Here is a 25,589-nt window from a genome sequence, read left to right as displayed (position 1 = left end):
AAGCGTGTTTTCATTAATTACACTAAACAGACTGCTTTGTGTTTTAATGCCTATTTTGGGACATTTTGTTCTTTTTCTTATAAAAAACAAACAAACAAACAAGGGTAATTATCTCACTGCACTGGCAGATCTTTTGACTTGTTTCTAATCTGCATCTTAAATCATGCATTTATTTCTTATATTTTAACAGAATTGATTTGAGGTCTTTTTGGACTGAAAACGAGGCCAGCTGTGAGAAAAAGTCACGCCCAGGAAGCAGATGTGTGTAGGGGAATGTTCGACATCTTCAACAGAGGTGCAAAATGTATAAAATATGAACTTTAAAATACAGTTAAGTAGAGAGTAACAGAAGTTGCTTTTATATTTGATGCATTTGAAAAAAGCCAAAAAAAAAAAAACCTTAAATACAGAAACGAAATACATTTACTGAAATATTTACATCACTGATGCAGAACTGAGATCTACACTTCTATCTGATTGGTCGATATTGTGCAAGGTAGCGTTACCCCAGGCAGGGGTGGGTGTGGGTGTGTGTGTGTGTGTGTGTGTGTGTGCTCAATGAAAACGTTAAAATCTGTACAGAATGCTGTCGTCTTGGATCAAATTCTGATACCAACCCGTCGTCATACACTCGCTATAACACAATCCGCGGAGGTAAAGGAGGACGTGTGGTGGGTTTCAGCTCAGACTGTGTAAGTAGGGTGTGGTGAATGGTGTCAGATACAAGCCCTTTACCAGCATACACACACACACACAGGGCTCTGTGGCTAACTGGTTTGCTTCAATAAGCACAGGCCAACAGACCGCTCTGGACGGTGTGCTTGTGTGTGTGTGTGTGGGGCAGGTCAGGGCTCACTAGCAAGAGTGTGTGATGACTAAGAACAACTACAGGATGATTTACACTTCCCCTTTTAACCCCTCTGTGTTTCGCTCTCTCTCTCTCTCTCTCTCTCTCTCTCACACACACACACACACTTTTCAGTCAATAAAGGATCACTTTTTGCAAGGGATAAAGTGTGTGTGTGTGTGTGTGTGTGTGTGTGTGTGTGTGTGTGTGTGTGTGTAGGAGGAAAAGGTTAAAGGTGCCTTGAGCACATAAATCAAGTGTGTAAATTAATTTTTTAGAGAAATGCAGACAGTAAGAGTTCAGCCTGGTCTCGTCTCAGTCAACTATCAGTGCGTTTATTCACATGAACAACTGTAAATAAATAAATAAATAAATAAATAAAACCAGTTAACTGCTCCAGTTAGCTCCCACTTGTCCGTGTGCTTTTCCTTACAGAAAACCGGAACTACTAGATTATTAGAGGCGAGTGCCACCCGCTGTAGTCTGGGACAGGTGAGGCTGGAGGTGGGTAGGAAAGTTTCATCTGCTTCAGCAAACAATCAATAAATAAACAAATCAATACGACAGAAAGCTAGCTAACTAAAAAGCTAGCTCTACATGTGTGCTTTAAATTAACTGCACGCCTGGCCACGCCCACGCGTTTGTCGTTCCAGATACGATCCCTCGCCCAATCGGCCTTCAGATCTACAGAATTCACTCACACAGAACCGAATCACTGAGTCACATGGTCCATTCTAAATAATAACAATTCATAAATCATTTGAATAAATATATATATATATATATATACACACACACATATACATATATATATATATATATATATGAGAGAGAGAGAGAGAGAGAGAGAGAGAGAGAGAGAGAGAGAGAGAGAGAGAGAGAGAGAGAGAGAGAACAACAAGAGCAAGACCAGATAGAGAAATAGAGAGATACAGGAGAGAGATTGAGATAGATAACTGAGAAAAGAGAGACAGACAAAGTGAGACCAAAGACAGAGAGAGAGAAAGACACTACTAGATACTGAGATAGATGAGTCAGAGTGAGAAAGATGTTTAAATGTACAAAATTTATTTTTTGTCATGTCAATAACACAATCTAAATTTAATTGAATTGAGACCAGAGAGAGCAAGAGGAAGAGAGCGATACAGGAAGAGAAACCAGAGAGAGCGAGAGAGAGAGAGAGATACAGGAAGAGAAACCAGAGAGAGCGAGAGGAAGAGAGATACAGGAAGAGAAACCAGAGAGAGCGAGAGGAAGAGAGAGTCATTGCATTTCTACCTCACCATGTTACCGTGTAAAGCGTACTTTCACGTCAGCTACAGCAGCGCGTTTTATCAATAATCTTCCAGAAATTACGATATTATATAGATCTCCGTCTGACTCCCCAGAGCTCGACTGGGCCACTGAACATCTAGAAACAACGTTACGTTACACTCTAGATGATGTAGCTCCCCTTAAGACCAAAATGTTCAGGGAGAAAAAATTAGCACAGTGGTATAATGATCATACACGCACCTTAAAACAGACCACTCAAAAATTAGAACGTAAATGGCGTCAAACAAAATTAACAGTATTTCAAATAGCATGGAAGGAACCCAGCCATTAGGGGGGCACAAGCCAGTGCACTCTTAGTGCCGGTCCCAAGCCCGGGTAAATGGGGAGGGTTGCGTTAGGAAGGGCATCCAGCGTAAAACATGTGCCAAATCAAATATGCGGATCACAAAGGAGAATTTCATACCGGATCGGTCGAGGCCCGGGTTAACAACGACCGCCACAGGTATCGTTAGCCGACAGGGTACCGGTGGAAATTGGGCTACTGTTGGCCGAAGGAGGAGAAGGAGAGGAGGAAGACGACTACAGAGACAGCAGGAAAAGGAGCAGTGTAGGAGAGTAGAGGTTCGGGTTGGTACTTTAAATGTTGGTGCTATGACGGGTAAAGGGAGAGAGATAGCTGATATGATGGAGAGGAGAAAGGTAGATATGCTGTGTGTTCAGGAGACCAAGTGGAAAGGGAGTAAGGCCAGGAACATTGGAGGTGGATTTAAACTGTTCTATCATGGTGTGGATGGGAAGAGAAATGGTGTAGGGGTGATTCTGAAGGAAGAGTACAGTAAGAGTGTAGTGGAGGTAAAGAGAGTTTCTGATAGGGTGATGATCGTGAAGGTGGAAGTTGAAGGGATGATGATAAATGTCATCAGTGCCTATGCTTCACAAGTTGGCTGTGAGATGGAGGAAAAGGAAAGATTCTGGAGTGAATTAGATGACGTGGTAGATGGTGTACCTAGGAAAGAACGATTGGTGATTGGGGCAGACTTTAATGGGCATGTAGGTGAAGGAACAGAGGTGATGAGGAGGTGATGGGTAGGTATGGTTTTAAGGAGAGGAATGTGGAAGGGCAGATGGTGGTAGATTTTGCTAAAAGGATGGAAATGGCAGTGGTGAACACGTATTTGAAGAAGAAGGAGGATCATAGGGTGACGTATAGGAGTGGAGGAAGGTGCACACAGGTGGACTATGTGCTATGCAGGAGATGCAACCTGAAGGAGATTGGAGACTGTAAGGTGTTGGCGGGGACAGTGTAGCTAGACAGCATCGGATGGTGGTCTGTAGGATGGTTTTGGAGGCGAAGAAGAAGAGGAGGAATGTAAGGATTGAAAGAAGAATAAGATGGTGGAAACTGAAGCAGGAAGAGTGTAGTGTGAGGTTCAGGAAGAGGTCAGACAGGGGCTCGGTGGTGGTGAAGAGGTGACGGATGATTGGGGAACTACTGCAGGAGTGATGAGGAGGCAGCTAGAAAAGTACTTGGTGTGACATCTGGAAATAAAAAGCAAAACAAGGAGACGTGGTGGTGGAATGAGGAAGTGCAGGAGAGCATTAGGGAAAGAGGTTGGCAAAACAGAAGTGGGATCGACAGAGTGATGAGAAAAGTAGGCAGGAGTACAAGGAGATGCGGCAGCAGGTAAAAGGATGTGGCGATAGCCAAGGAAAAGGCATATGAGGAGTTGTATAAGAGGTTGGACACTAAGGAAGGAGAAAAGAGTTATACCGATTGGCCAGAGGGACCGAGCTGGGAAGGATGTACTGCAAGTTAGAGCAATAAAGGATGGAGAGGAAATGTGTTGACTAGTGAGGAGAGTGTGTTGAGAAGGTGGAGGAGTATTTTGAGCAGCTGATGAATAAGGAAAATCACAGAGAGAGAAGGTTGGAGGATGTGGAGTTGGTGAAGCAGGATGTAGATAGGATTAGTAAGGAGGAAGTGAGAGCAGCGATTAAGAGGATGAAGAATGGAAAGTCGGTTGGACCAGATGACATACCGGTAGAGGCATGGAGATGTTTAGGAGAGATGGCAGTGGAGTTTTTAACCAGATTGTTTAACAGGATTCTGGAAGGGGAGAGGATGCCTGAGGAATGGAGAAGGAGTGTGCTGGTACCGATCTTTAAGCATAAGGAGATGTGCAGACCTGCAGTAACTACAGGGGAATTAAGTTGATCAGTCACACCATGAAGTTATGGGAAAGAGTAGTGGAAGCCAGGCTGAGAGAAGAGGTGACCATCTGTGAGCAACAGTATGGTTTCATGCCGAGGAAGAGCACCACAGATGCCTTATTTGCTTTGAGGATGTTGATGGAGAAGTATAGAGAAGGACAGAAGGAATTGCATTGTGTATTTGTGGATTTAGAGAAAGCGTACGACAGGGTGCCAAGAGAGGAGTTGTGGTATTGTATGAGGAAGTCAGGTGTGTCAGAGAAGTATGTAAGGGTGGTGCAGGACATGTATGAGGACAGTGTGACGGCAGTGAAGTGTGCAGTAGGTACGACAGACTGGTTCAGAGTGAAGGTTGGACTGCATCAAGGATCGGCCCTGAGCCCTTTCCTGTTTGCAGTGGTGATGGACAGGTTGACGGACGAGGTCAGACAGGAGTCTCCCTGGACTATGATGTTTGCAGATGATATTGTGATTTGTGGTGAGAGTAGAGAGCAGGTTGAGAAGAGCCTGGAGAGGTGGAGATATGCGCTGGAGAGAAGGGGAATGAAAGTCAGTAGGAGTAAGACAGAGTACATGTGTGTGAATGAGAGGGAGGGCAGTGGAGGGGTGCGGTTGCAGGGAGAAGAGGTGGAGAAGGTGGAGGAGTTCAGGTACCTGGGGTCAACAGTGCAAAGTAATGGAGAGTGTGTTAGAGAAGTAAAGAAAAGAGTGCAGGCAGGGTGGAGTGGGTGGAGAAGAGTGACAGGAGTGATTTGTGATAGTAGGGTATCTGCAAGAATGAAAGGAAAGTTTATAGGACTGTGGTGAGACCTGCGATGTTGTATGGATTAGAGACAGTGGCATTGAGTAAAAGGCAGGAGGCAGAGCTGGAGGTAGCAGAGCTGAAGATGTTAAGGTTTTCGTTGGGAGTGACGAGGATGGACAAGATTAGAAATGAGTTTATTAGAGGGACAGTGCATGTAGGATGTTTTGGTGACAAGGTGAGGGAGGCGAGATTGAGATGTTTTGGACATGTGCAGAGAAGGGACATGAATTATATTGGTAGAAGAATGCTGAAGATGGAGCCACCAGGTAGGAGGAAAAGAGGAAGGCCAAGGAGGAGGTTCATGGATGTGGTGAGGGAAGACATGCAGGTAGTTGGTGTGAAAGAGGCAGATGTAGAGGACAGGGTGGTATGGAGACGGATGATCCGCTGTGGCGACCCCTAATGGGAGCAGCCGAAAGAAGAAGAAGAAGATTTCAAATAGCATGGAAGGAGAGCCTCTTAAATTACAGAAAATCTCTTAGTGCTGCTAGATCAGCATATTTCTCCACCCTCATAGAAAATAACAAACATAACCCTAGATTTTTATTCAGCACGGTAGCAAAATTAACAGGAAATAAAAGCACTGCACCAACATACACATCATCATTAGGTAGTAATGATTTCATGAACTTTTTTAATAATAAAATTGAAAACATCAGGCAAGAAATCCAGACGGTTAATATAAATCCAAATTATTTTACAAGTAACCCTGTAGACAGCAGCGTAATTATAGCAGACAATCAACTACAAAGCTTCACTCCTATTCATTAGAATGACTTAATTTCATTCATTTCCTCATCAAAATCATCAACCTGCATTCTCGATCCCTTGCCTACAAGTTTCTTTAAACAGATAACTCCAGAGGTAATTGAACCTGTTGTAAAAATAATAAACTCTTCCATTAGCACTGGTTATGTACCAAAATCCTTCAAACTGGCAGTTATCCACCCCCTAATTAAGAAGCCTGACCTTGACCCATGTCAGTTGTCCAACTACAGACCAATATCAAATCTCCCCTTTATATCCAAAATTTTAGAAAAGGTTGTAGCACAGCAGTTCTGCTCACACCTACTTATGAATAACATTTTTGAAATGTATCAGTCAGGTTTTCGGCCTCATCATAGCACAGAGACGGCGCTAGTCAAGGTGGTAAATGACCTGTTATTGGCCTCTGATCAGGGTTTTGTCTCCTTACTTGTTTTGCTCGACCTTAGTGCAGCTTTTGACACCATTGATCACACTATACTGCTTGCTAGACTTGAGAACGTTTTTGGAATAAAGGGAACAGCTCTCTCCTGGCTCAGGTCTTTTTTGACGGATCACTATCAGTTTGTTGATGTAAATGGTGAGTTCTCCACACTCTATGAGGTAATGTTTGGTGTTCCTCAAGGATCTGTTTTAGGCCCACTGCTTTTCTCTTTATATATGCTGCCTCTTGGTGAAATTATTCATAAACATGGGATTCGCTTCCATTGCTATGCTGATGACACACAGCTGTATATTTCAGCAAAGCCAGATGAGAGAGATCAGCTTAACAGTGTTGAGAAGTGTGTAAAGGACATTAGACAGTGGATGCTTAATAACTTTCTTCTGCTCAACTCAGATAAGACGGAAGTACTTTTACTAGGACCACATGCAGCTAGAAGTAAACTTTCCGATTACGTAGCATCTCTGGATGGTGTTTCTGTTTCAGCGTGTACGGCTGTCAAAGACCTTGGTGTGATTATTGACCCGAGTCTTTCCTTTGAGTCTCACGTGAATAATATCACCAGGATCTCCTTCTTTCACCTTAGAAATATTGCTAAAATTAGAAATATGATGTCGTAACAAGATGCAGGAAAACTCGTTCATGCTTTTGTTACTTCTAGATTAGACTACTGTAATGCTTTACTGTCTGGGTGTGCAAATAAGTGCATAAATAAGCTTCAGTTAGTTCAGAATGCAGCAGCAAGAGTCCTCACTAGATCTAGGAAGCATGACCACATCACCCCTGTTTTAATCAGTCTACACTGGCTCCCAATTAAATCTCGCATTGATTATAAAATACTACTACTGACGTATAAAGCATTTAACGGTCTCGCACCGCAGTATCTGAGTGAACTTCTGTACCAGTATGATCCTCCACGCCTACTGAGATCAAAAGGTGCTGGCTATCTCAAATAGTGAAGACTACAGCAGGGGGCAGATCTTTCTCTTATAAAGCCCCACAGTTATGGAACAGCCTTCCAACCAGTATTCGGGACTCAGACACAGTCTCAGTGTTCAAGTCGAGGTTGAAAACACATTTATTTAGTCAAGCCTTTTATCAGTAGATTTTTTTCTTCGGTAAAGGCTCAGATCTGGAGGGAGCATGGATATAGAGTGTTTGGTGAACTGGTATATTTGTATGCTGTCATCCCCTCACATTCACACGTTCACTCGGGTTTGTTGATGGTGGTGTGGTGGGTCGTCTCTTATCCCAGCGATCCCTCATGTCTGTGTTACCTTCTGGTTCTCCCTTTTAGTTATGCTGTCATAGCGAGTCTTGCCGGAGTCCAAACTGCACAGTGACATTAACTTTCATACACCAATAGGGACACTTAATAATCCATATCCTTCTCTTCCCGTCACCCTCTTCTCTCTCTCTCTCTCTCTCTCTCTCTCTCTCTCGGTCGAGTTAAACATGCTCCTGAGGCTCCAGTGACCACTGTTCCTGCCCCTCTCCCCTCCATGGATCTTTACACTTCTGTGCAGCTTGGGACGGTCTCTCATCAACACCTTGGGTGGTTCCATGTAATTCCGGAGTAAGAACGGGCGCTTTGAGGATGGATTGGACTGTAGTTAATGTCAACAGTCTGCTACACTGACTCAGGAATACAGTTTGCTTCTGATCATCATCACTGTACCCCGCAACAATGTATATCTGCTTCAAATGGACATTTGGTGCAACCCAGATGAGGATGGGTTCCCTCTCGGGTCTGGTTCCTCTCAAGGTTTCTTCCTTATGCCATCTCGGGGAGTTTTTTTTTGCCACAGTTGCTCATCAGGGACAAACTTACTTACAAAGAACATATTTACTTTTAATCACCACATTATCTGTGTAAAGCTGCTTTGAAACAATGTTCATTGTTAAAAGCGCTATACAAATAAAAATGAATTGAATTAAATAGATACAGAGAGAGAGAGGGCTACTAAGAAAAGAGAGATGTTGAGATAGATACTGAGAAAGAGAGGGAGAGACCAGAGAGAGAGAGAGCACTTTTGAGAGAGAGAGAAAAAAAAAAAATATATATATACACACACACCGATATATACCGATATATTATCTCGATAAAGCATCGAGATAACCGATGATCGAGAAAAACGAAAATCAAAATGGCGGCAATATATTAACGTGCTTGAAATTTCTTTATGTACATGATGTGCGTTAATAAATGAGAATGTGCATGCATGTGTTTTTGAAGGGGTTTTTTACACAACAGCGTTGCCGCGATTTGTTTGATGAAGGCATGCTATAAAAATACATACAGTACATGTTTATCTGTCAGGAATCCACCTGCCACGCCCCCTTCGGCCCCCTTCAGCGTGTCAGGTGCTTTCTCGGCCACTTTCTCTGAAGCTCCCGGCTTCAATCGCGCACATATGGTGCTCGTTTAGCATCATCACCACCTCCTATTAAAACTTCCACACTCTCACTGTCCGTTATTGTTGGTATATGTTGGTTCACGGCGATCGTTGTTATCGCTCATGCGCTTCCCTGTACGTGCCTTCCCACCGGCACTCTCTCAACGGCTGCTCTTTTCTTCCCAAAGCCGCGCCGCGCCCCTACTAACACTACGTACACTAGCACTAACTAACAGCAGAGATTTACCAGTATACGATACAACACCTGTAGCAGCTGTAAGGCTTGATTTTTCCGCCACTTTCGCGAGTTCTTCTGCGGCTGCACCGAGATAACCGACGTTAAATGGCAAATTTTTCCCCCCTTGTGCTCGAGATATTAGGGTTCAGTGACATAAAAAAAGTCGACATAAACGATAAAAAAATGCTTAGAAAAAGCGAGAATTTAGCGGTTCCACTTCAAAAACGTCGACTTAATAGGGTTGTCGAGGTAACCGAGGGCGAGATAACCGGGTTCCACTGTGTATATTATATATATATATATATATATATATATATATATATATATATATATATATATATATATATATATATATATTTATATATAAAAAAAGTAAATTAAGTGCCCCCTCACATTTCAGCATCCATTTTAGTAGAATGTTTTTAGAGGAAAATACTCTAGAAATAAAACTTTATATATAGTTCTAGATATATTTTAGAGTAGTCGATGTGCAGCTTGTATAGCAGTACAGATTTACTAAATAACTCAACATGCAGCCGTTACTGTTTAAATAACTGTCAACAAAAGTAAGTACACCCTGAGTGATAACAGCTGTACGTTGTGTAAACATGCATGTCTTATTCATCATGTTTTTGTCTGCTTGACAGGAACATACAAATATGTGTATCTTCTATTACAGCAGTTACAATTTTGTGCTTTGAGTCCAACTCTCTCATACTAGCAGAAGCTGAAGGTCCACTCGTCAGAACGTACGCCGCACTCTGCAACAAGACCAGAAGGAGCTTCTTCTGAAGCTGCTCACGAGAAAACCATCAAACATTTCACTGAAGACGACCTGTCTAAGAGCATGAATTACTGGAACCATGTCCTGTGGTCCAATGAGACTAAGATAAACTTGTTTGGCTCAGATGGTGTCCAGCGTGTGTGACGACGCCCTGGTGAAGAAAATTGTGCCTTGCCTACAGTGAAGCATGGTGGTGGCAGCATCACAGTCCGGGGCTGCATGAGTGCTGCTGGTACTGAGGAGCTGCGGTTCAGTGCTCAACACGTCCTTTCACCGAAAAATTTTTTTTTTAGGATTAAACATTCGTTTAACACACACATCCGGCAGTTAAAACCGTCCGTGTGGAAACAAAGCAAAAGTTCCTTTTGGTGTCCTGTTGATTTACGTCATTTAAAAACAGCTAAACTACTTTAAAACCTTTACAAGATTATTTTGTCTTCATGCTCTGGGTTGAGTTTGGTTTTACTGATATTTAAAGATCCATTTGCATTAAGAGTCTGTATTTGTCCATGGCCATGTAGAATAGAGTATTAAAAACTGGAGAAATGTTCATTTAAGCTACATTTAGAACAGAAAAAAAAAGAGTCACGAGTCAACTTATGACAATCATATGATTAATCGCGAGTCCATATTTTAATCGATTGACAGCCCCGAAATAAATAAATGAGAGCGAGAGAGAGAGAGAGAGAGAGAGAGAGAGAGAGAGAGAGAGAGAGAGAGATTTGTAAAACAGTCATATCAAATCCATTCCTTCACAAAATCAGTGTTTCAAGTCTACAATTTTGACTGAGACACACAGTGTGTTACTGTATTGGGGGGGGGGCGACAAAGCTAGCTGAATCCTGCAAACAAAAGGAAGTTGTACTGGTGCTTCCTTTGTGTCTTTATGTGTGTGTTACTGTGTGTGTGTGAGATTCTGTACACACACACACACACACACACACACACACACACACACACACACACACACACTCCAGTGCAGCATCCTAATAGCCAGTTTGGCACAGCATACATCTGCAATTATTCACCTGGCTGCCATCCAAGCAGCAATGCTACCTTGCTTTCCATGTCCCGGCACCCCCAAACCTCCAAACACACACACACACACACAATCCCTGCCATTATACAAATGTTTATAGCCATAAAATGGTCCACAGTGGACAGAACACACACACACACACACACACACACACACACACGGCATCACATTACTGCAGAGTACATCATCATCCTTTTTTTTGTTTTGAGTACATTTGTGAGTGGTGTGAGTGCAAGCAAATCTAAGCTCCGATCGAAATAAATCACAAATAAATGGACGGCAGATACCTACGTCTCGCGCACACACACACACACACACACACACACACACACACACACACACACACACACACACCAACCAATGTTTATTTTTATTACATCGATTTTATTTATTTTTTGTTTTTCTTGTTTTTTTGTTAAATAATTAGATTTGTATTCGTTTTTTGGTGTTTATTTTGTCCTTCTTTCATTTATCATGAAAGGAATGTTAAACCGTTTGTTTAGTCTCTGCGGCTACTCGATCCGTCACTTCCAGCACCTACATTTTTACGACAGTCGAGCGCTACGGGTTCATCTGCATTTTATGTACAGCTTCGAGAATTTCTCTTCAAAGGAGAAAACCCTGACAATTCCGCATATCGAGGGAGTGAACGAATGAAGAATGGAAGGAATTAAGACATTCGTTTAAGTATGCTGAAATAAGGAGAAGAGTTAAAATCATATCTTTATAAAATTAAATATTAAATGTAAAAAATGGGGTCTACCTATTGTACACTATCATTAATATTTTGCATAGATTTAATTTTATTTAATAAATTTGTGCCTATTAATTAGATTACTCAATTTAACCAAAAAAGTATAATATATAAATATAATAAAGTCTATTGTATTCATTGAATTTACTCTATTAGATTTTTATATATTTTATTTTTTTATTAAAAACCAAGCAGGCGTTTTATTGAAAATTGTTTTAAAAATTGTAAAGAGTTGATGTCTAAAAACGTTGTTAATAATAATAATAAACTGCGTTAATAAAAACACAATTTGTTGTTTTGCATTTCTTCCCCCAACCGTACCGTAATTTAACTGAGCCGTGACTTAAAAACCGAGGAACGTAACGAACTGTGAACTTTGTGTACTGTTACACCGCTAATATTTATATATCTTTTTGAACAAGAGCCCTTTAAACCACAACGGCAGGATTTCCCTTAAGCATCGAGAACATTGTCGAGTCTGCAAAACACAGTTTCCATGCAGGTAGATCGGTCATTCAGGGTCCATCACTGACTGTGTTACATTCATTCCTTATTACAATTCCACTACTGGCCACTCGAGGCGCTAGATTTTGTCCAAATTCCAATTTCAAGCCGGCGAATAAATACGGCGTGCTTGTTTCGGCTCTTTTTCTGTGTATATATATAAAAAGGGTGTGTTAGGGAACCTGCATATTTTCATATCAGTGTGAGCACACGAGTGTGTGAGTGTGTGTATGTGTGTGTAAAACGGGGGCTCTGGTTGGCTTCCTAGATTAAAGGATACATGAGGAAATTACAGTGGAGAGACAGAGCAGTGGGTGGTCTGGAGCGCTGGATAAACACCGCGCATACTTTGGAATAAGGAGCAGGTTTACGCATTAATCACCAAACCCGAGATCTCCAAACTCCACCTCCAACCTGAACTCACAACTCTGATTAGTCAGAACAGGAGCTACGAGGTCACATGCTTAACGTAATTATTGTAGAAAACTGACAGGCTTGGACAGGTAACTGATGAAGTCACAGCTTTTCACCTCAGACAGAGACCAGAAACTCCTTCCATTATCACCAAATACACGTCCAAATGAGAAATGAGATGTTGCTACAGAAACACTACCATATTAGAATGAGGACAGGAGTGAAACCTGCTGTTAGAGCTACTGTTAAAGGAGGAGTCTCAGAGAGAGAAAGAGAGAGACAGTGAGCAGGAAAGAGAAAAACGAGACAATGAATCTGAGAGCAAATGAGTGAGAGACACAATGAGAGAAACAGAGTGAGAGAGGGACAAAGAACAAGACAGAGGGTGAGACAGTGAGTGAGAGTGAGACAGGGAGTGAAAGAGTGAGACTGAGTGACTCTGACTGGTCAGATTTGGTGTTTGTAGAACAGCTGCTATGGAGTCGCATGTTATTGCGTCTTCAATGTTGAAACAAGTGCAGGGACGAATGTCGACAGCTGCTTTTCCACAACATGAAGAGTAGCTAGAAATGGATAAATAAAGCGTTAATGAAATTGTGTTAAATTCTAAAGAAATAAAACTTAAACTTAACTTTAAGAACATCCCTGTAACACAATGCATTATTCCTTAAATCGGTGGTCTAGTGGTTAGGATGCGGCGCTCTCACCGCTGTGACCCGGGTTCGATCCCCGGTCAGGGAACCATCCCCAGCCACTCTCAGTGCCGGCCCCAAGCCCGGATAAATCGGGGAGGGTTGCGTAAGGAAGGGCATCCAGCGTAAAACATGTGCCAAATCAAACGTGCGGAGGATCCGCTGTGGCGCCCCCTAACGGGAGAAGCCAAAAGAAAGTTTTTATAGTATTATATTGGGCTGCAACTTACGATTATTTTGACAATCGATTAATCGGCCGATTATTATTGTTGTGTTCTCTTACGGTCACGCTAAACCAGAACTGGAGCAGCCCAAATAATTGATGCATTCGTTGACAACCAAATTCATTATAGATTATTATTGATTAGCTGTTGCAGCCCTAATATTATACTATCTAAAGTAAGGTGTGTGTGTGTATGAGTGCATTTCGGAACAAAGAATCACAGTCTAAAGTTATCTCAAACAAAACAGGACCACCTTGTCAGCTTTACAAGGCCAAGCAAGTGAGCTCTCCTCAAAGTTTACACCCCCCTAATCTCTGCAGCAGACACTTTTACGACAGAAGGGGAAAAAAAAAAAAAAACACAGAAAGACAGAGAGAAGTTTAACTTATGTCAGACGAGTGATGCGAGCGCTTTTTTTCTTTTTTTTTACTCTCCACTTCTCCATTCTCCACATCTCAAAACCCAGGAAACGGATTTTAATTCTTGATTTTTAAATGTTAATGTCTAGAAAGATCCGTCTGTTGTCTGTCTGTCAATTTATTTCTCTCTATTAAATGGTTTATTCATCTGTATTAAAACATTATTCAATTATGGTTCTGATTTATTTTGAAATACATTTTATTTATAAAGCAAAAAAAAAATTGTCGAAAGTATTTTGAAGATTTGGTACAAAAGCTCTAAGGATCCGCTCACAATTAGAATAAAGAAATGAGGAAACGCAGACACTGGAGACTCCTTACAAAAAGACCCTTCACAATTGATTGGAGACACGATTACACACGTCTTACATTCAAATCAGGTGACACATCCATCAAACCAGCACCTCTGAGTGAGCTGTTGCTATAGAAACCATCTTCTCCACCCAGCCTACAAATGTACGCAGTCCTAAAACTGTTTCAATCGTTCAGCTGAAAAAAAGACTGAGAAATAAAACTGCCCTGAATCCACAACCCGCTTTCACCATTTCAAACCATTTGGTGCAACGTGAAACACGACAAAATAAAAATAAAAAAAGACACCCAGAACTGTTGAGCAGCTCGAATCCTGGATCAGACACATGGGACAATTCAAAAACTGGTGTCCTCAGTTCCCAGACTTACACGGAGCGAAGACGTGATGCTGCACAGTGGGGAAACGTGGCCCTGTTGCAACCTTTTATTTGAGAAGTATTACATGAAAATTTAATATATAATAATGTACAAATTCTCTGATTGAAACTGTTTGGGTTTATTGTGAATAGAATATAGATTTTGAGATCTGCAAACCATTTCATTCTCTTTTTTTATGTATATTTTGGGGGTTGTAGAAAATGCTTTTCATTTACATTTGTATCATCTTCTCTCGGAAACAGGGTGAGGAGCTTCAGATGCGTCTCTGATGGCTGTGCTCTAGTTAAGATTCCCAGTCACAAACTGTTTAACCTCCTTCCATCGAGAAGGAGATGCAGGAACATACAGAACCAGCCTTTTCCCATCCACCCTACATTAGCTCACTGTATAAACACTGTATATAACTTCTGTATGATTCTACATACAATGTACATATTACATACTGTATTTTTATACTCCTCATTCTCTACACTTATTATATTATACGTATGCCTTACATACATCTGCACTATTTTATTTATGAGCATCTGTATACACACACACACACACACACACACACACACACACACACACACATCCTGCCTAATATTTCACATGTATATATATTTATTTAGTGGACTTTATTCCGCTTGCACATTTTTTTTTTAAACTTCAGTAGCCTTATAACCTTCTACTTGTTCCTTTACAACAGTGTCTGCACATTATTTCACTGCCATAAACATAACTATTTGCTTGTACTTTTCAACGATGTCCACACGTCTCTTTACTGCTACGGCCTTTATATTTATTCACTATACAGATGTTTACAGATGTACAATTGCTACTTTTTGCACTTCTGGTAGATGCTAAACTGCATTTTGTTGCTGTGTATCTGTACTATGCAATGACAAAGTTCTATCTATCTATCTATCTATCTATCTATCTATCTATCTATCTATCTATCTATCTATCTATCTATCTATCTATCGCACGCTTGCGAGGTCGTGAGGAGATAACTGTTCAGATCGGTTCAGAAAAACGCTCGTCCCTCTTCTCATTGTGGCAACAATCATTTTTGCACTAGTTTCTGTTTTTTCGTTCCACTGGAATTTCTTGGGAAACAAACAAAAAAAATGTCATAAAATAAAAAATAAATGATGACACATAAGAGACATAGAATAAATAAATCGTGACATAAAAACGACTGATCGCTATGACTTTGGAAGTGTTTGGTAGAACCGAATCCGAAGGTCACGAGATCAAATCCCAGCTGGGGCCCCTGAGCAAGGCCCCTGAGCCGATCGCTGCTCAGTCATATAAATGAGAAAATCCAAATCGTTCAGAATAAGAGAGTCTGCTAAAAGCTGTAAATGTAAACCCTGGAAACAGATTAGATTAGATTAATTCAGATCGGATCACAGACAGATGGATGACTGTATTCAGCCCCACCAATAACCCGAAATACAAGCCTGAGGCAGGATGAAGTGGTCTCCGGACCAATCAGGCGCCCCCGTGATGGTTATCTCCTCAGGCTATGGTAAAGAAAGTAAAGAATTGTGGCGTATGAAGGCCTTGTGACGCCGGGAGGCAAAATCTGTACGAGGTTTTGATGGAACGATTGCGGTAAATGTGTTTGCCAGTGAACCATAACAGCCATTGTCATAAATTAATGCGTTTATAGACAAGTGAAGCATGAGATTGGAATAAATGGGTGATAAAACAATGCAGCACAAATATACGAGCCGTAATTAGCATTCAAGAAAGTTTGTGATGTGCAGAAACACTCGGACTTCGAGGACAATAAGGGCCTGATTTTGACGTGTGTTTCGGGTTCAGAAAATTCAGCACAAAGAAATAGAAATCAAGCGAGCAGACGCACACTGAAGACGTGTTCTTGTTCCTGGACGCGTTCGGGAAATAGCTGCCTACTGTAAATGTCAGACTCGCCCTGAAAACACGACTCGGCGAGGTATTTCGGGCGCCTCGCGGCCACCAGCGTGTTATTAAAAAAAACCGCTGCTCCTGTGTTTAGTGCTACATATTGGAGAGGAGGCTCCGGGCAGGGCGCCTGTTTCTTTCCATTCCTCTTTTTTTTTTTTTACATGTGGTCACTCAAAGAAATCCACCTCCGAATCGAAACTGTGGGTGGGACGACAGAACGGGCCGGTGGTTGGTGTGCGATGCCTCTGAAATAGCGAATGTTATGTCATGATTGTAGACAGGAAATAATGACTGCTGGTGTGGCCCTTTTTTTTTTTAAATAAGCTACAAATAATTTCTTTACACCAACTTGATTCTGAGACCGAGATTGTAGCAGTTGTTCAGGCCTGGGTGTGGCCTGGGTGTGGCCTGGGTGTGGCCTGGGTGTGGCCTGCGACCGACTTTCCCAAAACCATGACGTCCAACAATGGAAGGAAGGAATACACGTGACATTGCCAAAAGTATCGGGACACCGGATATTTCCAGCCGTATGTGGATAGAAAGTTGTTTAGAAAGTCTTTGGAATGCAGTGGCATAAAATATTTCCTTCACTTGAAGATTCAAATCCTCCATGATGCAGAATTCCTGTGCAGAAAGCGAAGTCCATGAGTTGAAGAGTGTGGGAGATCTTGGCTCTAGATCTCAAGCGAGCCCTGTTTAACAATGAATGTGAATGCTGGCTTACCTCACCTACATCAGGAGCTGACTTTACTAACACTCTTGTGGCTGAAGGAGCACAAATCGCCACAGGATCTAGTGGAACATCTTCCCAGAAGAGTGGAGCTTATTATAAGAGCAAATGGGGATGCATCGGGGAATCTTACGCCCAAATGTCTTATGCCAAATTTTATCTTCAAATACACTTACAACATAGAACAGGGACATCTTGATATTTGGTCGCCAAAATCTTCAAATGACCGCAATCGACAAACCCCAACCGAATGAGTGTGTGAAAGTTAAAGATCGTGGAATGTGACGGGGATTTAAGAGGTCAGAGATGTATAAGGAATGCTGTGATGCTTACGCACCAGGCTCTCAACCCTGAGGGTGGAGCTATTACTCATTTCCACATCAGATAACTGGAACACACACACACACACACACACACACTCAACAAACAAACACGGGACCATCTGATACCTGACGCAGCAAAATCAATCACCCTGTGAACAGCTGATCAGATCAGGACCACGTCAAAGCCTGGAAGTCCAGCTGTGCACAACATCTGCTCTGTCAGAACCAAAGCACAACCTGGGATTGCTCTTCGTTCTACTCGGGACCACGAGCCTGTGCAGACAACCTTCTCTCTATGAGTGTGTGTGTGTGTGTGTGTGTGTGTACCAAGGAATTATTCCACCAGAGTCTACAAAAAGCTTTAAAAATTCTTCTGGAATGTTTTGTAATTCACTCCTCCATCACACTTTCCTTTCCTCCTCTGTCGTTTCTCTTTTCTTCCTCCGTCATGTGTGTGAAATCTGTTAACGAGACCAAACACACACACACACACACACACACACACACACACACACACACACCTTCAGCACAGTGTGAGCCCAGATTAGTGAGCTGGCCCTCACTTTACAACTGAGTGCCAACACTGAGTCTCTGGTGGTCCTTGTAGTGCTGTTTGTATGTTTCTAAGTGCTTGCATGTAAATTTATTAATTATCTGTGTGTGTGTGTGTGTGTGTGTGTGTGTAAAAAGTAAAAAGAAAAAAAGAACAGATAATAATAATAGTGTTTGTGCTTCATGTACATGTGTCTATGGACGTACAGTATGTGTGTGTGTGTGTGCTATATGTAAATATATGTGTATAAAATGGAGTGTGCGCTTTATATACGTGTCTATAGAAGCATGGGTGTATACCTGTGTGTGTGTGTGTGTGTATCCATGCACGCTTGTGTTTTTTCTGTACATGTATATTTGTGTATCTGTGTGTGCTGTGAATACTCTACGTATCTATGCACGTGTGTGTGGTTTGTCCCCTGGATTGTGTTTCTACAAAGAGCCGAGCTTAGGCCCCCTACAGGCGGAGCAACGGAACAACAGTTTAGATATATACTTTCAAAAGTATTTATGCGCATATATTTATACAGATATATACATATATAATAAAATGCGTGTGCAGATTTTTTTTTGATTTAAGAAAATAAATACTTAAATATGTATTTTATAGTGTGTGTGTTTATTGTGTGGCTGCTGAGAACGCGTGTCATCTTTGTGTGTGTGTGTGTAAGAGAGAGAGAGGAAGAGAAGGAGAGAGAGAGAGAGAGAGAGAGAGAGAGTGTGTGTGTGTGCGCGCGCGCCTGTCTAATCAGTATGTGAGGTGGGGAGGCGGGCCAAGGAGGACTCACTGTAACGCGAGCTCACTCCCTGCTTCACTCACTCACACACGCGCAGAGAGAGAGAGAGAGAGAAAGAGAGAAAGAGAGAGAGCTGGGTTAGAAGACGGAGCGCGCGCCGGGGGTTTACACTCAGAGCTTCAGCGCGCACGGTCTCGGTCTCTCTCTCGGTGCTGCCCGTTTGCGCGCGCGGACTTTCGTTGGGACGCGCTCGCGCTTTTAAACCACTCTACTGTTTTTGTAAATTGCATTTCTATTATTATTTTTTCTTCCTTTCTTATTGGGGACCATAAAAAAAATCAGGAATCAGCGCGAGCAAGAAACCAACCGGAACTTTCGATCAACCAGCTACTAGAAATAAACCATCTAATAATAAATTCTTGGGAGAAATAAAGCTCTCACACCTTAACTTCTTTTTCCTGATGTAAACGTTTTGCTGGACTGCACGGAGGAGCTCGAGGTTCTGGTGTTTTCTATAATTCAGGATCCTTCCAAGATCCTTTCCAGATCTCAGGAGTGAAGCCTGGAGCGCGCGCTTGGCACGATGGATCCGACGCACGCGCTCACACACACACTCCTGCTGCTCGCGTGCTGCTGCTGCTGCTGCTTCACGGCGCGAGCGGAGGCAGAAGGTGAGTCTCACTTCAATCATCTACACTGTCCGAGGTTTCAGGGCACAGCAGAAAAAAGCACCCGGTGCATCTTGATCTTTTGTTCTTCATCCAAACCTGACCACTGCAACCTTCTTCTGAATTGTGGTTATAATAATAAATATTTCATTATTAGTTTTATTATTCCTACAAATATATTATATATAAATAAAAACCCGGAACATCAGAATTAGAATTTGCAGGTTCTCTTCTGAGACCTTGTATACGTGGTTCCTCACCACCATAGCCCTCCTGGACCATGCAATAATGCTGAGGAACTTCCCAGGAGCTCTCTAAAAACTTCTCAGAAACCTCAAAAATAAAAAAATCCATACATTAGTTCAACGAGCCACAGGGGAAACGTCCACCAGTGTTCCTCGTTCCTTTTTTGATTCTCAAAGCAGGAAAAAAACAACAACCTTAAGATGATCTGCTCAGGAGAAACTTTTCAGTGTCCTGGATTGGACCGAATTCACCAGTGTTTTTTCGAGCAGTTCATTGCTAAATGAGGCTGTTTTCATGTTCCCTCTGAGAAACCAAAGGACCATCCGTGGTGACGTTTTTATCATGTGGTCAATGATTTCGGACACAAAACTCATCCGTGATCCTTTTTCTCAGGACGGCAAAGTGATAGTGAAGCGGCGGAAAAAAATCGTCTGAGTGAAATCAGAAGCACTTTGACAGGAAGGATGTACTGAAATAAACAAATTGTACAAAATCTTCAGCGCTTTAGGATTTTGTACTAAACATCATACAACCTTCATAGATTTTCTTAAAAAAAAAAAAACACTAAAAAAAGCCCTCAGAGATTCTTACTTCAGGGATGCATTTTTTTCAATTTTAAAATAGTCGTTTGTCTTTCTTTTTTCTTTCTTTTCTTTGCAACATGCTGCGTTCAACACCACACAATTGTGCTGAGGTAAAAAGTTTCACAAGGAACCTGAATATGATGGAACACACACAAAACTATGTTCTGTGTTTACTACATCATAAATGGGATTCTTAATTATTTGTATTTTTTTTGCATTAACTATTGAAGAATCTTCAGTGAGATGATTATAATCATGTTATAAGAAGCTCCACTCTTCTGGGAAGATGTTGCGCTGGATTTTTGTGGAGATTTGTGTGAGATTGCATTCAGACATTAGGGTGTTAGGAAGGGTTGGAGCTCTATAGCAGGAGATCTTCCATTCCAAACCTTGGAAAGCAGATCTTCATGCAGCTGGCTTTGTGCACGGGGGTATGGTCATGCTGGAACAGGTTTGGGTCTCCTGTTTCAACTGAAGGGAAAATTTCATACCGAGACATCTAATACAATCGAGCGTCGACTTTGTAGCAACAGGTTGGGAAAGAAGCGCATGTGGCTGGTGTATATTATAGCTGATATACCAGTCAGAAATCAACAATAATAACGCCGCTTTCACGTTTACACGGGGAAATAATTGTTAAAAAAAATTATATTTTTCCTCCTAACACCTGTAGCCACGGTGTAATGAAATTCTTTTTTATTTTTATGAATCTTTAGAAATGAACAAAGAACATAAAAACAAATACAATGCTGAATCAATGCTTTCAAATTTCCTACTCGGATTTTAAGTCGTATTAACGATCACATTGTTGCCTTTAATCTGACGCAGGGAGGAATAACATACTTCATCCTGTGCGCTTATATAAAACCAATCGAAGGTGGCCTGACGTGGTGTTCTGAGAACCAAAGCATTTTATTTCACTTATATATATATAATAACATTTTTCACCCCCCGCCCCCCTTAAACAATTATCCACATTGTCAAAAATCACAACATTGTTTAAGATGCAAAATGTAAAAACATTAAAATAAATAATAATAAAAACATGATGGGGGGGGGGGTAAAAAAGTAGCATCAAAAGTACAGATGGCTGCATGTGCTGTTACTATAGAAACGATAACGTGTTACAATGCAGGAATGATTAAAAAAAAAAACTTACTAAAATGCAAATGTGGCTCCGCCCACATTTAGTAAATAACATTTTTATTGTGAAATTTCGGATGGCCACAAAAATGAATTAAAATAAATAAATAGAGAAAAAGGTTTTGGGTGAAAAGTTTTATAGGAGAATGACTTAGGAAAAGAATCCATCCATCCATCCATCTATCCATCCATCCATCCATCCATCTATCCACTTATGTTGCCTTATAACTCACTCTGGATAAGGGATACATAAATGTAAATCTACTCAAACATGACCCCCGATGATAAAACATGTCCTCTGAGAAACAGTAAATTCCCTGTTTGTTTGTAGGGGGCCTGAGGTAGTGTTTTCTCCCGCGTTCCACCACTTCCACAGTCGATTCTTCTCGTGTGATTTTTATTTACTAATCCAGCTGTTTGTTCAGCTGTTTAATTCAGCTGTTTGTGGACTTACTGCGTTTATCACTGTAGACATGCTCGTACACAAAATCATACTGTATTCACTTAAGAATTCAAAAGGGACAGAATTAAATGGATGAAAGCTATTTGATAGCTGTGACAGAAAGAAAATAATTGGGGAGAGAGAGAGAGAAAGCGAGAGAAAGAGAAAGAAAAGTGTTCATGGTGTGTTGGATGCATAAAACACATATATATGTTAACGATGGTAAGATTCACTGATTCGCATCTTAAACTTAAAATGATCGATTTGAAAAAGTGTGCACCAGATACAAGTTGAAATTTGTATCACGATGCATTGTTCAAAATATTTCTGTGGGTAACAAACGATGTATTTATATATAATTATTAGAAGATGGGCTATTCTTTTATTATTTAGAAAGTGACCAATAATTAGATTATGTTAATATGACGTGTCAACACTACGGAGACCGAGGCGTGTCCCGAGAGTCAAATAGAATACAGATCAACATGGCAGAGGTAGAGCTGGGTCTTCCTGGAGACACAACAGCAAAAGAATGTCTGGTTTTATTCCATCTTTTTCCTTTTTTTTTTTTTTTTTCTTTTTTTTTCAGGGCATGTCAGAAGGCAATTTAGTAAATTGATGATTTGCTGTCAGTCTTAACCAAAAAAAAATACAAGTGAATTATCTGCACCATATTGAACTGAATAGAATTATATTTTTTTCTCTTTGCATCGTATTATATTGAATCGCATCGGTAGCTGCTTCATATATATCATTTATTTAATGTATCATATTGATTAGCAATGCATTGCGATCACATCAGCCTCAGTTATGGAGATGCACATCCCTAATATATATATTTAAATAAATAAATAATAATAATTAATATATATATATATATATTATATATATATATATATATATTATACATAAAATAGATTTTTTTTTGGGATGGTGTCCATTTATCAGAACATAACCATTGCCATATGCACACATAGGATTTCTTAGATGCTATTAAAAATAGGACACATGATTTTTCCAGCCATATGTGGTTCTTTCTCAAACTGTCAGAGGCACAAACCTGTTTCAGCCCGACAGTGTTCCTGTGCACAAAGCCAAAGCCTGAAGGAGCAAAAATCCCCACAACATGTAGTAGACCATCTTCCCAGAAAAGTGGAGCTCATTATAACAGCAAATAGGTGCAAATTCTAAAAGCACAGTCTTCTGCTCAGGTGTCCACAAACATTTGTCCATATGGTGTGTGAATATATATAATGTGACAACATGAACCAAGTGCTGTAGATTAAACACAGAAACAGACGTGGCGTCTGAGGTCTTTGCTAATTTAAAACTATAGTCCACCTGTTTCCTTTCATTCCAGACAACTTTAGTTGTTGTCCATCAAGTTGTCCGACTCGGTCGACATAACACACAACCGATCCATTACAAACACACACACATTCACTGTTTATTGTGGTTCAGACCAACTCCAGACACAAAACATGCACTTCGACAGACATCACAGTAAATGTTGTGAAAACATAAAGTCAGACTTTTGGGGTCATGTTCAAGTCCATGCTGAGGCTGGAGACAGGATGATATTTTGGTAAAGTCAGTCAGAGGTTTGATGCGTGTGTTTGAAAGGGAAAGGATAGAAATGGGCCTGTAGCAGAGAAGAGGGAGGAAGAGGAAGAGGAGGATGCATGACAAGTCGAATTTGTGGAGGAGGAGTTGCGTTTGGACTCGTGGAGCGAAAGAGCGAGGGATAAAGAAGTGGACAGAAATAGGCAATGAACCACAGGACGAGGAGAGAAATCATATTTTCTATTCAGTGTTCGGGAGAGCTTGTCCTGAATTGCAATGAAGACGGGGAGGGAGAGAGAGAGAGGGAGAGAGAGAGAGAAAACATGGCAAGAAGACACGGAGAGAACAAAAAAGCAAGTGGGAGGAGAAGACAGAGAGAAAGACAAGAGAAAATAGAAAGAAGACAGACAGACGGAGAAGATCGTGAGAGGGAGAGAAAAGAGAAAGAACTTAATGAGCAAAAAGACAGAGACTGAAGATAGGGAGAGGGGGGAAAAGTCAGAGACAGAGAGAAAAGACAGACACACAATATACTGTGAGGGAGAGACAACAGGAAGAGACAGTGCGAGTAACAGAGACAGTGCGAGAGACAGAGAGACAGTGCGAGAGACAGAGAGACAGTGCGAGAGACAGAGAGAGACGGGTTCATCTGCAGCTCGGTAAAGGATGAATGCATGCGCCCCGATTTCCTCACCGCGGGTGATAGCACTTTTTAATTAAGGTGCGAATGAGGCACGGATGGAGAGAAAAGACGGTGAATGATGGAGATTTATCATCGCCTCTCCACAGGCTCGCAACTTATCACTACTGCGACGCCTCAGCAGCGATAATTCTGTTAATAGAAATGCACACACACACACACACACACACACACACACACACACACACACACACACACACACACACACACTTCACTCTTAATGCCTACACACATGCCTAGCTGTCGAAATGCTATTCAGATTTTTAATGAACCGCCTAAAAGCATGTTTAATGAATCACCAAAATTATTAAAACACACACACACACACACACACACACACACACACACACACACACAAACATTAATTCCATCCGATGCCATTTGGAACCTCAAACGGGGCAAAGGCTGAATGAAAAGATGGAGGAAGCGATACATTTCTCTCATTATGAAAAAACAGACATAAAAACTGGATTGAGGAAGCTGTGATAAGCAGACGGAGACATTTTTACATCGTTAATACAATGTCCATAGGTGTAATCGTGTGTGTGTGTGTTAGAAACCATGTTCTTGTTTGAGGCTCTAGACATTCATGTCCATTTTGTCGTTTTCAGGGGCTGGATATTATATATATATATATATATATATATATATATATATATATATATATATATATATATATATATATATATACACAATTATTTTTAATAATCATGTTCTCATCATGGAGTGTTTTATTTCGATTACAACACAACAACAATGACAACACTAGAACACTGCAACATCGCTCCTGTGATCAATTTTGCCATGGAATTCGAAAGCACCGAAGTCTCGAGGCGAAAACACTCGAATGTGAAAATAATCGTAGGCGTGCCTCCAACCATTTTTTCCAAAATCCACAAAGGATGTTGGAGTGCGAGAGAAAGAAAGAAAGAAAGAATAGCAAGTATGGGAGAGAGAGAAAGAGAGAGACACAGAAGATAGTGAGAAGTCCATCATTGTAATCACGTGTGGGTGATTCTTAAAGGACATAGTGATTCCTGGTTTTCTCAGAGTGAAACCAGAATGTTGGATGAAGCCACTGATGGATTCTGCGCTCAGTTCTTTTCCATTCGGGTTCTTCACAACCAAAAAGCAAAAAAGGAAAAAGATAAGAAAGAGGAGAATGAAGACAGAGAGAGGACAGAAAAAAAGGGAGAGAGAGAGAGAGAGAGAGAGAGAGAGAGAGAGAGAAGAAAGCAGGAGGTTCTTTATTTTAAGAAGAGGACGTCTGGGACTTCCAATTCCAGCCAACATTCTGGCTGGACAGAAGCCACTGATGGATTTGGCGCTGATGGTTGATCAGTTCTTTTACATCTGGGTTTTTTCAAGAATCCCAAACCCAAAAAGGCGAAAAACAAGATTGCAAGAAACTTGAAGTGAGACATGAGCCTGGAACCTATTGAAAACAGAGTGTCCGTGTATATGTTTAGAGAGTTTTTATTC

The 25,589-nt window shown here is 41.1% G+C and overlaps 1 protein-coding gene across 1 annotated transcript in view; it reads left to right on the top strand.

Annotated features, from left to right (window-relative positions):
* The first annotated feature begins 18,862 nt into the window (after positions 1-18,862).
* The window catches only part of nrp2a (neuropilin 2a), a 46,650-nt gene continuing 39,923 nt past the window's right edge, over positions 18,863-25,589 (top strand). The window contains 1 exon segment of the mRNA XM_046837400.1: positions 18,863-19,432. Coding sequence (XP_046693356.1) covers positions 19,345-19,432 — 88 coding nt within the window. The 5' untranslated portion in view covers positions 18,863-19,344.

The sequence above is a fragment of the Silurus meridionalis genome, chromosome 24 (assembly GCF_014805685.1).
Source record: "Silurus meridionalis isolate SWU-2019-XX chromosome 24, ASM1480568v1, whole genome shotgun sequence".
Classification (NCBI taxonomy): Eukaryota; Metazoa; Chordata; class Actinopteri; order Siluriformes; family Siluridae; genus Silurus; species Silurus meridionalis.
Note: the sequence above shows the minus strand (reverse complement) of the source record. Positions and strands in the feature narration are given on the sequence as shown.